We start from the raw sequence: 15,726 nt of genomic DNA, 5'->3' as shown, positions 1-15,726 counted from the left end.
TTTTTATTTATTAGTTATGTATCCCTATCCCTCTTGCTCATTATTGTATTCCTGTGCCTTTCCTCAGAAAACTGTGTGATCTAGTTCAAGTGCCAAAGATATCATCCACTTCTCTAGAGACCTGTACTCAAAAATCTCTGTCCTATTTTGATCCTCACATATGAGTTTTCCACAGAGCTTATATTAGCTATTTATACAGTGATCTTTATGAGTGCATCAATTTACTGCATTTGTGAGGGCTAACCCAACCTAACCAACCCAGCCACACCTGGGAATCACCTTATTGATATGTTAGGCCTTTTGTTCCCACAATGTGGTCAAGGTGGTGGAAGCATCCCAAGGGCATACCAAATTCTCTTTGCCCACTACCATTCCAGGGAAATCAGAAATCCTTGCAATTAGAAAGGAATTTCTGACACCATAACACCAAAGCACATAGCAGAGCAGCATCTCTAACCCCATGCCCAGAAGCAATAAACTGTACAAACTCATTAAACCACAGTGGTAAAGTCACCCACAAATTCAAAAGCAGCTCTTGAAACAAATATCAGAGCATTGCCCCCAGTGACCCTCCTACCCAGATCACCAACAGAAGGAATTCTTGTAACAGCTTGCTTAAATACAAAGTCTAGCCCTTTGAGACTCTTTGTCTGTAATTCTCCCAGGTGAGCTGTTTCAGTCAGATGCCTGATAAACACTGGGCACCAATTAAAATGTCTGTGTTCAGTCCCTATCTGGCACTAAAGCTGAGTGGTTGCTCCACCATGCAATGACATCTTCCCAACAGGGAAGGGGAATCAGGAGAAGGTGACAAGACCCATGGGCTGGAATTAAAACAGATTTATTGAAACAACAAAATTGATACCAATTCAAATATAAAGTTATATTCATCCCAGTGGCTCTTGACCCACTTCCAGACCTGTAGCTACAGAAATGATTCAGTGCCTTCACTGCTGATGAGGACAGGAAGTTCTGTCCAGTGAAGCCTCAGAACCGGTTTAGAATAGAATAGAATAGAATAGAATAGAATAGAATAGAATAGAATAGAATAGAATAGAATAGAATAGAATAGACCAGGTTGGAAGAGACCTTCAAGATCATCGCGTCCAACCTATCACCCAACACCACCTAATCAACTAACCCATGTAACCAAGCACCCTGTCAAGTCTCCTCCTGAACACCTCCAGTGACGGCGACTCCACCACCTCCCCAGGCAGCCCATTCCAATGGGCAATCACTCTCTCCGTGTAAAACTTCCTCCTGACCTCCAGCCTGAACTTCCCCTGGCGCAGCCTGAGACTGTGTCCTCTTGTTCTGATGCTGGCTGCCTGGGAGAAGAGACCAACCTCTGCCTGTTTACAACCTCCCTTCAGGTAGTTGTAGAGAGCAATAAGGTCACCCCTGAGTCTCCTCCTCTCCAGGCTAAGCAGCCCCAGCTCCCTCAGTCTCTCCTCATAGGGCTTGTGTTCCAAGCCCCTCACTAACTTCGTTGCCCTTCTCTGGACTCGTTCCAGCAAGTCAACCTCCTTCCTAAACTGAGGGGCCCAGAACTGGACACAGTACTCGAGGTGTGGCCTAACCAGTGCAGTGTACAGGGGCACAATGACCTCCCTGCTCCTGCTGGCCACACTGTTCTTAATGCAGGCCAGGATGCCATTGGCCCTCTTGGCTGCCTGGGCACACTGCAGGCTCATGTTCATCCTACCATCAACCAGCACCCCCAGGTCCCTCTCTGCCTGGCTGCTCTCCAGCCACTCTGACCCCCGCCTGTAGCACTGCCTGGGGTTGTTGTGGCCAATGTGCAGAACCCGGCACTTGGATGCGTTAAATCTCATGCCGTTGGACTCTGCCCATCTGCCCAGCCTGTCCAGGTCCCTCTGCAGAGCCTCTCTACCCTCTAGCAGATCAACTCCTGCCCCAGCTTGGTGTCATCAGCAAATTTACTGATGATAGACTCAATGCCCTCATCCAGATCATCAATAAAGATGTTAAAGAGCATGGGGCCCAGCACTGATCCCTGGGGGACTCCGCTACTGACTGGCTGCCAGCTAGATATGACACCATTCACCACCACTCTCTGGGTTCGGCCATCCAGCCAGTTCCTAACCCAGCTCAGAGTGCTGCTGTCCAAGCCATGGGCTGACAGCTTGGCCAGGAGTTTGCTATGGGGGACGGTGTCAAAGGCCTTGCTGAGGTCCAGGTAAACTACATCCACAGGCCTCCCCACATCCACCAGGCGGGTCACCTGATCATAGAAGGAGATCAGGTTGGTCAGGCAGGACCTGCCCTTCCTAAATCCATGTTGGCTGAGCCTGATCCCTTGGCCATCCTGTAAGTGTTGTGTTATTGCACTCAGGATGACCTGTTCCATGATCTTGCCTGGCACTGAGGTCAGGCAAGTTTGCCCTGAGCCATGCAGAAACACGGGGAGGAAGCAACAAGACCCATCCATGGAAGGCTTTCTCTTGAAGGGAACAGAGGCCTTCATCTGCTGACCTGACCTGCTGCCTAGCTGCTTGCATCTGCAGCATTGTGGAGAGCCTGCCAACATTTGTCCAGCCCTTAGGCCAGCCTCAGGTTACTGCTGCTGCTCTTTCACATGAGCACCAATGAGGCCTGGAGCATATCAAGTGTGACTGCAAGGCTCTTGGGATGATTATCAATAGCCAGGTCTGCCAGGTGGTTTTTTGCCTCAATTCTAACAGTGCAAATAAAGACCTGAGGAGAAGTGATCCTGCAGGTTCACAACTGGTTGTACAACTGGTGTCAATGACAAGCTTTTATGTCTACAGGAACTTCTTTGAGGACTGAAGTCTGTTAGGAAGTGGTGAAATCCATCTGACAAAACAGGCTAAAAGCATCTTTGGCAGCAGGTTGGCCAACCTAGTGCTACTTACAAGCTACTTACAATAGAGGAAAGAGATGATGACTGAAAGTCACATGGGGTCTGCAAATGATGGACTAAGTTGGGAATGAAAAGCCTCAGAGTAGTGTAGACAGGACCTCCTAGTCAGTCAGTGAAACACAGCAGAAGGGGCCAACCCTAAGCATAAGCACACAAAAAAGGAAACCAAGAGGTGTCATTATGGGAGAAGCTCTCATGCTTTTTCTGGAAGATCAACATGACAGAGAGCATCTCTGAAGTGCCTGTGCATTAATACATGCAGCCTGGGAAGCAAACACGATCAAGTAGAGTCAGTGTGCAGTTGTATGGCTACAGCCTCACAAAAACAAAGAGGTGCTGTGAGAATGGAATGCCACAACAGCTGAACACAGGCTCTTTAGGAGAGACAGACTGGGAAGGTGAGAAGGGAGACAGAGCAGCTGAATGCGTGGAATCATGTCCAGAATGGGACTGGTGGTGGTGTTTCAGTGGAGAGCTTATGGGTCAGGATTAAACAGCAGGCCGATATGGTTGACATTGTTATGGGTGTCTGCTACAGATCACTGAATCAGGAAGAAGTAGATGAGATCTTCTTCAGACACTGGAAGAAGTCCCATATCTGCATGAGACACGTCTGATTTCTAGCCTGTAGAAGACTTTAATCACCCCTGTATCTGCTGAGAGGAAACAGAACAGGACATCAGCAATCCAGGACATTTTTGGAGTGCATGATGATAAATTTCTGGCACAGATGACCTGAAGCAATGCTGGGGACAGAGAAGAGTGGGGTGTTTGTGTGGTGCTCTGCTCATGCTGATATTTACTGAAACTCCTGAGCCAGGTTGGATTGTTAATGGTCAGGACAGACTTGGCTGTGGTAATCATGAGATGATGAAGTTCAGAATCCTGAGATGCTCTCTCATCACCCATGCTATTTGTCCAGGAGAGCAGTCTATCCTTTTCAGGGGTCTGCTTGGAAAGTTCTCCTAGGAAATGATTCTGCAGAGATGAGTCCAGGAAAACACTGATTTTTGTGGTTCATCTACTGAAGAATAGTCCATTTCAACATGCAGAACATCAGGCAGTGGTGGCAGGAGGCCTTCATGAATGAACAATCTCCTGACAAAATTCAGACAAAAAAAGAAGAGGCTTACCAAGAGATAGAATCAGCTGACCCAGAAATGATTTCAGGACCAGGGTTAGGAAAGCTGAGTTGCATCCAGGTGTGAATCTAGCAAGGGGTGGGAAGTGTAACAAAGCAAGGCTTCTCTAGGTATATAACTGCAAAATTAAAACTGAGGAGAACATGGAGTGTTGCTGAATGGGGCAGTGAAAAAGGACATCCAAAATTACTTCTTCAGTTTTTGTTTTACTGGTAGGAGTTGCCTTCAGTAATCTCAGGTCCCTAAAATGCGTGGGCAAAGTTGAGAGAGCAAGGACCCTCAGCAGAGAAGGATCATTTGAATTGGACATGCAAAAATCTATGAGACCTGATGGCTGTCTCCAGTGGGGCTGAGGGTCCTGTTTGATGTCATGGAAGAATATTTGGAAAGATCTTTTTTACCAAGAGGTTGGTAAAATGCTGGCTGTGGAGCCTCTGTCCTTGGCAATATTTAGAACTTGATTGGACAAGGCTCTGAAAAATGTATTCAGGTCATTTGTGCCTCTTGTTCTTTAATTAGTTACCACTGAGAAGAGTTTCTCTCTGCCTTCCTTTCTTCCTCGCTCAACAGGTATTTATATACATTGATAGGATGCCCCTGAGCCACCTTTTCTTCAGTTTGAACAGTCCTGGCTCTCTCAGTCTCTCATGACATATCAGATGATCCAGTGCCCTAGTCATCTCCATGGGCCTTCACTAAACTAGGCTTGTTCAACATCTTTGTGGGTGACATTGACAGTGGCATTGAGTGCACCCTCAGCAGGTTTGCTGATGACACCAAGCTGTGTGGTGCAGCAGACAGCTGGAGGGAAGGGATCCATCCAGAGGGACCTGGACAGGCTGGAGAGGTGGGCACAAGCCAACCTCAGGAGGTTCAACAAGACCAAGGGCAGAGTCCTGCAGCTGGGTGGAGGCAATCCCAGGCACAAATGCAGGCTGGGCAGGGACTGGCTGGAAAGCAGCCCTGAGGAGAGAGACTTGGGGGTGCTGGTGGAGAAGCTCAACAGGAGCTCTCAGTGAGCACTTGCAGCCCAGAAAGCCAATCAGATCCTGGGCTGCATCAGGAGAAGTGTGGCCAGCAGGGCAAGGGAGGTGATTCTCCCCCTCTGCTCAGCTCTGGGGAGACCCCACCTGGAGTACTGTGTCCAGTTCTGGAGCCCCTATTGCAAGAGGGATGTGGAGGTGCTGGAAGGTGTCCAGAGAAGGGCCAGGAGGATGATCAGAGGGCTGGAGCACCTCTCCTGTGAGGACAGACTGAAGGAGTTGGGGCTGTTCAGTCTGGTGAAGAGAAGGCTCTGAGGTGACCTCATTGTGGCCTTCCAGTATCTGAAGAGGGTTACAGGAAGGCTGGGGAGGGACTGCTCAGGATCTGAGGTAGTGATAGGACTAGGGGGAATGGAGTGAAGCTGGAGGTGGGGAGATAGAGGCTGGAGGTGAGGAGGAAGTTCTTCCCCATGAGGATGGTGAAGCCCTGGAATGGGTTGTCCAGGGAGGTGGTTGAGGCCCCATCCCTGGAGGTGTTTAAGGCCAGGCTGGCTGAGGCTGTGGCCAGGCTGATGTAGTGTGGGGTGTCCCTGCCCATGGCAGGGGGGTTGGAACTGGATGATCCTTGTGGTCCCTTCCAACCCTGACTGATCCTATGATACTAACCTGTTCAAACATATCTTGTCCTGGAAAACCCAGAGCTGGATCACCAGTGTGGTTGAACCAATATTGAACCACCTCCCTTGACCTGCTCTTGATGCTTTTTTTAGTGCAGCCCAAAATGCTGCAAGAGCACAATGCTGACTTATGTTCAAGCTGCCACCCACCATGTTCCCAAGGTCATTTTGGGCAAACAGTGCTTTCCAGACAGCCAGTCCTCAGCATATACATTACTTTGTTCCTCCCCATGAGCAGGATTTTGCACCCCCCTTTGTTGACTTTCTTTTGATTCTTGTGAGTTCTTTCTTCAGCTTGTTGAGGTTGGATTGATATGCAGCAAAACCATATGGTGAATCAAACAGTCCTCCTGGTTTCTGTCAACTGCAAACTTGCTGACACTGTACTCTGTCCTGTCATCCAGCAGAGAGTCTTCATAGAGAGAGAGAGTGGCCATTGGAATGTGCTGCCCGGGGAGGTGGTGGAGTCACATCACTGGAGGTGTTTAGGCTGGTGAGAAGCCTTGAGCACAGCCCTATGAGGAGAGGCTGAGGGAGCTGGGATTGTTTAGCCTGGAGAAGAGGAGGCTCAGGGGTGACCTGATTGCCCTCTACATCTACCTGAAAGGTGGTTGTAGCCAGGAAGAAGTTGCTCTCTTCTCCCAGGCAACCAGCACCAGAACAAGAGGACACAGTCTCAAACTGCACCAGGGGAGGTTTAGACTCGAGGTGAGGAGAAAGTTCTTCACCAAGCGAGTCATTCTTCATTGGAATGTGCTGCCCAGGGAGGTGGTGGAGTCCCCATCCCTGGAGGTGTTCAAGAGGGGATTGGATGTGGCACTTGGTGCCATGGTCTAGTCATGAGGTCTGTGGTGATACGTTGGACTCTATGATCCTCGAGGTCTCTTCCAACCTTAGTGATACTGTGAAGGAGACTTGATACGGTGCTTGGTGCCATGGTTTACTTCATTAGGTGGTGTTGGATGATAGTTTGGACATGATGATCTTGAAGGTCTCTTCCAACCTGGTCTATTCTATTCTATTCTATTCTATTCTATTCTATTCTATTCTATTCTATTCTATTCTATGTCCAGTCATATTGGTACCAGTACTAGCAACTGGCCTCTAAATGGACTTTGTGCTTGAGCTCACAACACTATGAAAACAGCAGTTCCCAGTCCACTGTCCATTAATGCAGTCCATATTTCATTATTTTTTCAATTAGAAAGTTATGGGAAAATATTAGTAAAAGTATTGCTAAAACCAAGCATCCTCTCTTTCCCCCTCATCCACAGAGCCCATTACTTCACCACAGAAAGTGGTCAGGTGGTCAATCATCTCCAAATCCATGCTGAGCACTCCTCATCACCTTCTTGTCATTAACATGTGTGAAAATGTGTCTGTGAGAGTGTGTTCCATCACCTTTTCAATGCTGCCAGACTGTTCCTCTGCCTCTTTCTTTGTCTGATGCCAAGACATGCTTTATGATGACAAAAGTAGCCTTTTATTTACCTATGGGCTTTGCATACCTATACTCTCCTGCCAATAGTTTGGGCTGGGTGCCCTCTGCTATGGGGGTGCTTCCTGTGTCCAGAAGTCCAGCCCAGTGGTGGACACAGGAAATCAGGTATTTCATACCATAATTCTCTGCACCACTATAAGATCCAGCGCAGGCTCTGGCACTTTCTCTTTCTTCCCCCTCTGCCACCCAGTAACTGGGGGAGGTGTCTCCCAGGGGGATAGGCAGTCTCAGATCTGGCCAGCTGAGACTAGCCTAGCAGTGGAGGGGGGTGGGGGTAGGGGTGGGGGTGAGGGGGGACAAAGGAGCCCTGGGGGTGTTGTGTGTACCCTCAGGTGGGGATGGGATATTTCTGGTTGTGCTTTTGGGATTTGTTTTGTCACTGTGCTTCTGGCTCTCTGTAAACATTCACTGCTTTTTCATTTCAACTTTCCACCACTTTCGCAATCCATTTGTCTGAGTTGTTATTTTTGCCTGTGGTGGGGATGGGGTCTGCCTCAACCCATCACAACAGGTAAATAAGTAACTGATATATGTATCACTGGTGCACTGGTGCTGCAGGCCGCTGGGCAGTGAACTAATTCTTTATATCCTTGAATTCAAAAACTCATTTTCCTTCTTGCTTAAACTATGAAATGATGGCAGTAGCATCAGAAAAAGTTCAGCCTGCTAGACCTAACAAGCAACTTCAGAAAATTAGAGTGTGTACTGAGTGCCCTACACTTCTCTTAAAAAGGGCACTTGAATCTTAACCTCAGTGCTCTTTGTTTCTGTAATTTGACTGGTGCATGCATATTCGAGAGCAAGGTGTCCATGGGATGAAATGCATGCACTTGCTGCTAGCAATGAATCAAAAATCATCACCTAACAATGATGACTCACAGCAGTGAGGTGGTGGTCTAAGTAGTACATTAATACCTTCTGGAAACTGATCATATAAATGAGTGGAAAAGGGCAGTGAGAGAGTACCTGCAGCAGAATACCTCTAAGCTCTGCTATGGACTTCCCACATCACTTCAGGCGAATCTATCAAGACTGCTGCTTTAGAATAGAATAGAATAGAATAGAATAGAATAGAATAGAATAGAATAGAATAGAATAGAATAGAATAGAATAGAATAGAATAGAATAGAATAGACCAGGTTGGAAGAGACTTTCAAGATCGTCGAGTCCAACCTATCATCCAACACCACCTAATCAACTAAACCATGCAACCAAGCACCCTATCAAGTCTCATCCTGAGCAACTCCAGTGATGGTGACTCCACCACCTCCCTGGGCAGCACATTCCAATGGGCAATCACTCTCTCTGTGTAGAACTTCCTCCTGACCTCCAGCTTAAACCTCCCCTGGTGCAGCTTGAGACTGTGTCCTCTTGTTCTGGTGCTGCTTGCCTGGGAGAAGAGACCAACCTCTGCCTGTCTACAACCTCCCTTCAAGTAGTTGTAGAGAGCAATAAGGTCACCCCTGAGTCTCCTCTTCTCCAGGCTAAGCAACCCCAGCTCCCTCAGTCTCTCCTCGTAGGGCTTGTTCCAGCAAGTCAACCTCCTTCTTAAACTGAGGGGCCCAGAATTGGACACAGGACTCGAGGTGTGGCCTAACCAGTGCAGTGTACCTCCCTGCTCCTGCTGGCCACACTCTTCCTGATGCAGGCCAGGATGCCATTGGCCCTCTTGGCTGCCTGGGCACACTGCAGGCTCATGTTCAGCCTACCATCAACCACCACCCCCAGGTCCCTTTCTGCCTGGCTGCTCTCAGCCACTCTGACCCCAGCCTGTAGCACTGCCTGGGGTTGTTGTGGCCAATGTGCAGAACCTGGCACTTGGATGTGTTCAATCTCCAGCCCTTGGGCTCTGCCCCATCTGTCCAGCCTGTCCAGGTCCCTCTGCAGAGCCTCTCTACCCTGCAGCAGATCAACTCCTGCCCCCAGCTTGGTGTCATCAGCAAATTTACTGATGATGGACTCAATAAAACAATTTGCTCAATTGCTTACAGAAGGATTTCTTGTGTGCTCAAAGGACCTCAGAAAATCCCTCCACTGAGGCTTTAGGCTGTGGATGATTTAGGAGAAAACAAAATCATGTCTTTCTGTCTGGCTCCTGTCTAATGTCCAAGGTGGTGCCATGGTTAGATTACATTCTGGTTGTGGGTTGTGACAGTGAAATTGTATTCACTGAAATTAAATCATATAAATGACATTGTGATTCTTAATAACTCAGTTCCAGGCAGCTGGCATTTTGCAGCTGCCTTGGTGTGCGTACCCTCAAGTAACTTGAAAAACTCTTCAGGTTGTGTATGAGCAATGCTTAAATTATAGTAAGGGAATGCATTCAGCAGCAGTGTTGAAAGCCCTTCAAATAATACCATGGTGTGTTTTTCATCACAGGAAATGTTAAAGGATGAAGTGCGCACGTTAACATACAGGAACTCCATGTATCACAATAAACATGTCTTTAAAGATAAGATTGTCCTTGATGTTGGAAGTGGCACAGGAATCCTCTCGATGTTTGCTGCCAAGGCAGGAGCTAAGAAGGTATATGGGGTAAGAGGACTTTCATATTTTGAGTTTGTGCATTTTACATGAGAATTTGGCTTGGTAATTTACCTTTTCTCACTCGTCTTGGTTTGAATTTCTTCTCTCTAAGCTCTTCTGTGGTTTGATTTAGAGTGGCTTCATGGGAGTTCTGTTGCTTTATATGACTTGCTGTAGTGTGCCTTTTCCAAACAGCTATGATGGTGTTCCTTGCCTGGACTCTTTGGTGATCTGATGCATACCCACATTTATTCTTGGTTGCAAAAAATTGTCAAACCAACTCCCTCCTACTCAGCAGAGGTCGAAGGATCTATCTTGCTTTTTGTAATCCTGAAGTTTTTAGTCCTGCAACTTTGTAGTCCTGGAAACTAGTACGCTTCTCCCTGTACATTGCAGCTCAGCAAATCACGTCAAGAAAGAATGTGCATGTTTCCTGTCCTAACAATAATGCTTTTCAGAGGCAGAAGGGCATGATTACTGTAAGTACACTGAACTTTGGGAGCATGAATGTGCAGCTTTCTCAGAGAAGTCACTAGAGAGAGCATGGATTTGCTTCCTAACTACATTCTTATATCCAGAATTGTTTGTATTGATTCAAAATGACAAATACAATTTCTTTTTGCTTTGAACTTCTCTTTGTCCAGCAGACACTACATGACATAGAAAATGGGAAGTAGACTTTATTTGTGTATTACTTTGTCAGAATTGTTTACTAGAACTTGTGGCAATGCTGGCAACGAGCAGTGTGAGCAATCTGGCAGTGCAGGCCTGGAGCCTGACATGGTGGTAGGCCATGCTCAGCATAAGTGCAGAGTCAGCTAGCAGTGGAGCAAAACAGTGCTGTGCCTGCAGCATGGAACTAAAACAAGACACTGGTAGCTATAAACATGGACAGTTATCTTGGGACAACAGGACATGCACCTGCATCAACAACCTCGCGTGCTGTTAGTAGTTGGACCAATAATCTATAACAGTGCCATGTGTGGTCATCATAGGGAACCAATGAAGCCATGCCAGCGAGGCACTCCAAGTTTATGTAAGTTGTAGAAGTTCCCTTGCTACGCACTTCTGCCTTTCCTTTCCCTTCTTCTATGCTTTACTTTCCTGTGCTATACTGGCACCACAGGCCTGCACCATAGGCCTGCACTACCGGAACAATAAAGGAACAATACTCAATCATATTGGTCAGCCATATTGATTCCAATCTCCGTCGTCTATAAGAACTTAGTTGGCTATTCCTGTGCATTTGAAGGCACTGATGTACTGAATATCTAAAGCGTGTTGTTGTTACTGGTAATGATACATGAAATACAAGGACACCTGTTCAGTTCTCAGGCTTTTTTTTTCAAGATGCAGTGTTAATTCTGAGGGACTCATCTGAGTGTTAAACTAGAGTATGGATGTCTGCATAGCTGAAATCAGAAAACTTCCAGAGTTTCAGCATGAGACTTAATACAAAGAATGGGCAGGTAGAATGTATTATTTATAAACAACACACACAGTTTATTATCTCAAAGCCCCACAGAGAATAAACCTGTAGCCTTCTCTGGTGTAGGAATGCAGGTCTTGCACAAGGATGTTGCAGTGCTGTGGAAGTATAAGCATATACAAAAGGGTGGTACAGTGCACCTTCCCATCTCCTAGACTTCTGGCTGTACAGTCTCCCTCCCCACCCCTTATCCTGCCAGTGGTGCTTAGCTGATTCTAGAGTGGCAGAAAATTCACCCAGTAAAAGAAAAGTAAATATGTTTCCACATTTTTTTGTTTGGTTTGGGGTTTTGGTTCTTTGTATGTTTTTCTTTTTCTTTCTTTTTTAAGATTTGGGGGGTTGGGGTGGGTTTTGTTTGTTTCAGTTTGGGGTTTTGGTGAGGGTTTTTTGGTTGTTGGTGGTTTGGTTTGGGCTTGTGGTTTGGTTTGATTTTGTGTTGTGTTTGGTTTGGGGTTTGTTTTGGTTGGTTGGGTTTGGTTTGTGTTTGGTTTGGTTTGGGGATTTTTGGTTGGTTGGTTTTGGTTTGTGTTTGGTTTGGGGTATTTTTGGTTGGTTGGTTTTGGTTTGGGTTTTGTTTGATTTGGGGTTTTTTTGTTTGGTTTTGGTTTGTGTTTTGTTTGGTTTGGGGTTTTTTGGTTGGTTGGTTGGGTTTGGTTTGTGTTTTGTTTGGTTTGGGGTTTTTTGATTGGTTGGTTGGGTTTGGTTTGTGTTGGGTTTGGTTTGGGGTTTTTTTGTTTGGCTTTGGTTTGTGTTTTGGTTGGTTTGGGGTTTTTTGGTTGGTTGGTTGGGTTTGGTTTGTGTTTTGTTTGGTTTGGGTTTTTTTTTGGTTGGTTGGTTGGGTTTTTTCCCACTTTGGAGTTTGTCACAGTTTAGGCTGTACCTCAGGCATCTATAAAGCTGTGTCAGCCGAGCAGTGTTCAGCACTGAAGCTGGGGGATGTGCTGTCCAGGAAACTTAGCTCTCGAAGGAACTCAGGTGTGAAACTCCTCTGCTACACCCTAAGAGTTTCAGCTTTCTTGGCACATGAGCTACCTCACCATGAACCCTGTCACACAGCAAGCTCCAGAGTTGTATTTGTGTTGGAAAGCAGGTATTCCAGAGATTCAGTAGTGGCAGTCTTACAGTAAAATTCATACTTTATGGTCCTATTGGCAAAGAGCACCAGTGGAAACTGTGTGTTCCTTTTAAAAAGCAAACATTCGCCATGAGCTATCGTATAGATGTTCCACTTTCTTCCCTACAGTTAGATGTGATTTTTCAAATAGCATGGTGTTGACCAAAAAAAACCCCACAACTGTTGACTAATCCAGTGTTGATTTTCTTGCTGCAGTGCCACTGAGATCACTCTCCTCTTTCACACTCCCCCTTGAGGTTCACATTCCTCCGTGACTCTGCCTGATTCTTCTTATCCTCTCTGACTCACTGGTGGTACTTACTGGTTACCACTACCTTAGTCAGCTAGTCAACCATCTCTGGATCTTTAAGAGGGGTAAATAATAGAATTACTGACTCACAGGAAGATTTAATTCAGAAGACCTCTGGATCAAAGCAGACTTACATTTAAAGCTATATGACACAGAATCACAGAATGTTAAGGGATCCAACCCCCTGTGCCAAGCAGGATCACCTAGTGCAGGCCACACAGGAACACATCCAGGCCATTTTTGAAGGCCCTCAGAGAAGGAGACTTCACAACCTCTCTGAGCAACCTCTTCCAGTGCTCCATCACTCTCACCTCAAAGAAGTGTTTCCTCATGTTGGGCTGGAACCTCTTGTGTGCTGGCTTGTACCTGTTGTTCTTTCTCCTGTCACTGGGCACTATCGGAAGAGGCTGGCATCTTCATCCTGACACCCACCCATCAGATATTTATAGATGTTGGTAAGATCTCCTCTCATCCTTCTCTTCTCAAGACTAAACAGCCCCAGGTCTCCCAGTCTTTCTTCATAGAAAGCTCTCCACTGGACTCTTTCCAGCAGATCCCTGTCTTTCTTGAATTAGAGAGCCCAAAACTAGACACAGTATTACAGGAGTAGTCTTACCAGGGCAGAGTAGAGGTGGAGGAGAACCTCCCTACACCTGCTAGACATATTTTTTAATGCACCCCAGGATGTTGTTTGCCCTCTTGGCCACAAGGGCACATTGCTGTCCACTAGGACTCCAAGATCTTTCTCCATGGAGCTGCTTTCCCCCACCTGCTGTTATTCCTCCCCAGATGCAGAACTCTGCACTTGTCCTTATTTGCCTTGCCCAGCTCTCCAGCCTGTCCAGATCCCTTGGCAGAGCCTTCCTACCCTCCAGCAGATCAACACTCCCACCCATTTTAGTGTCATCTGCAAACTTACTGAGGGTACCCTTAATTCCCATGTCCAGATCATTGATAAAGGTATTAAAGAGAACTGCCTCAAATACTGAGCTCTGGGGAGCACCACTAGTGACCTGCTACCAACTGGATTTAATTCCATTCACCAACACCCTTTGGACTCAGCCATCCAGCCAGTTTTTAACCCAGTGAAGCATCCACTCATCCAAGCCCTGAGCAGCCAGTTTCTCCAGGAGGATGCTGTGAGAAACGCTGTCAAAAGCTTTAGCAATGTCCAGATAAACTACATCCAAAGCCTTTCCCTCACCCACTAAGAGGGTCACCTTGTCACAGAAGGAGATCATGTTCATCAAGCAGGACCTGCTCTTCCTGAACCCATGCTGACTGGGCCTGATCAGCTGCTCGCCCTGCACATGCTGCATGATGACACTCAAGATGACCTGTTCCATGACCTGCCCTGGCACCAGAGTCAGACTGAGAAGTCTGTAGTTCCCCAAATCCTCCTTCCCGCCCTTCCTATAGAGGGGCATCACATTTGCCAATCTCCAATCAGCTGGGACCTCTCCAGTCAGCCAGGGCTGCTGGTAAATGATGCAAAGTGGCTTGGTGAGCACTGCCATCAGCTCCTTCAGTACCCTTGGATACATGCCATCAGACTTCTGTATGTCTAAGTGATGCAGTAGGTGACTGACCATCTCCTCTTGGACTATGGGGGCTTCATTCTGCTCCCCATCCCTATCTTCCAGTTAAGGGACTGGGTATCCAGTGAACAACTGTTCTTACTACTAAAGACTGAGGTACTGAGTACCCTAGCCTTTTCCTTACCTTTTACCACTATGTTCCCCCCTACATCAGAGATTGTCCTTAGTCCTCCTTTGGTTACTAATGTATTTGTAGAAGGATTTCCTGTTCTCTTTAACAGCTAAAGCCAAACTAATTTCCCCTTGGGCTTTGGCCCTTCTTTTTTTCTCACTGCATATTCTCATGACAATCTTGCAGTCCTCCTGAGTGGCCTGCACTTTCTTCCAACAACCATAGATTCTATTTCTCCCTAAGCTGCAACTAAATCTCTCTATTCAGCCAGGCCATCTGTATTCCCTGCTGACTTGTCTTTTGACACATGGAGATGGCCTGTTCCTGCAACTTTAAGACTTCTCTTTCGAACAGTGTGTAGCCTTCCTGGATCCCTTGGCCCTTAAGGACTGCCTCCAAGGGGCTCTGTCCACCAGGCTCCCAAACAAGCAAAGTCTACCCACCAGAAGTTCCAAGGGGCAGTTCTAATCACCTGCCTCTTCTCCACTGGCTGAGAACCATTTCATGATGGCTGTGCCCAAGACAGCCCCCAACCATTACACCACACACAAGTCCTTCTTTGTTCACAAGCAGCAGGTCCAGCAGGGTGCCTTCCCTAGTTGGCACCATCACCAGCTCCATCTGGAAGTCATCCTCCACAAACTCAAGGCACCTCCTGAAGTGCTGCCTCTCTGCTGGTTTGTATTTCCAGGAGACACCAGGGAAGAAGAGGACAAGGACAAGCTATCACAAGACTTCTGCAAGATGCCTAACAAATCTGTCTCTACATTCCGGTTGGGTGGCCTCTAACAGTCTTCCACCAGGATTTCTGCCTAGTTGGCCTTACCCTGATTCTTACCCATAAATATTCAACCCTATCATCATCATCCTTAACCTCAATCCAATCAAAACACTCCCTGACATACAGGGTGTAAGAATCCATCCAAAGAACATTATCTGTCTCAACACTGTCATCAGAAATCAGGACCCCTGAACCTTGGACTAATATTCTTGCTAACATCTTGACATGAGTTTGCAGCAGTCTGCTTCAATAATAAGTTACTGATTAAGCTCTACTGAGCCTGTACAATGGAATGTGGTTTCCATGGATATACAGGTGCAAGCTCCATGAGAAGGAAACTGATTGGTACCAGGAGCACAAAACCAATTCCAGTTGCCTAGTGAGCATCACAATGAGTCCCAGCTCATTCTGCCATAGAGGAAAATCATAACTGCTGTCAAAAAAGGATTGATGTCCCAGCTTGATGAGGAAATTGTGAAGCTTAGGTGACCTTTTCTCATTATAATGGTGTTGTAATGCAAAAACAGACCTCCTAGTCAAGAGCTACCCACCTCCAAGGCAGATCATGCCTCAGACACTCCTCCC

At 46.8% G+C, this 15,726-nt stretch overlaps 1 protein-coding gene across 2 annotated transcripts in view; it reads left to right on the top strand.

The window, feature by feature from the left end:
• PRMT8 (protein arginine methyltransferase 8) overlaps positions 1 to 15,726 on the top strand; it is an 88,927-nt gene that overhangs the window by 46,377 nt on the left and 26,824 nt on the right. The window contains exon 3 of one of the 2 annotated variants that reach the window (XM_068166044.1): positions 9,591 to 9,737. In XM_068166044.1, the coding sequence (XP_068022145.1) occupies positions 9,591 to 9,737 (147 nt within the window). Of the gene's footprint in view, positions 1 to 9,590; positions 9,747 to 15,726 lie in introns of both variants that reach the window. The other variant, XM_068166043.1, reaches the window with a different exon arrangement.

Source organism: Melanerpes formicivorus, unplaced genomic scaffold (genome assembly GCF_026170545.1).
Source record: "Melanerpes formicivorus ecotype bairdi unplaced genomic scaffold, bMelFor1.0.p_v2 SCAF_96, whole genome shotgun sequence".
NCBI classification, from domain to species: Eukaryota; Metazoa; Chordata; class Aves; order Piciformes; family Picidae; genus Melanerpes; species Melanerpes formicivorus.
This window is presented reverse-complemented; position numbering and strand designations above follow the sequence as displayed.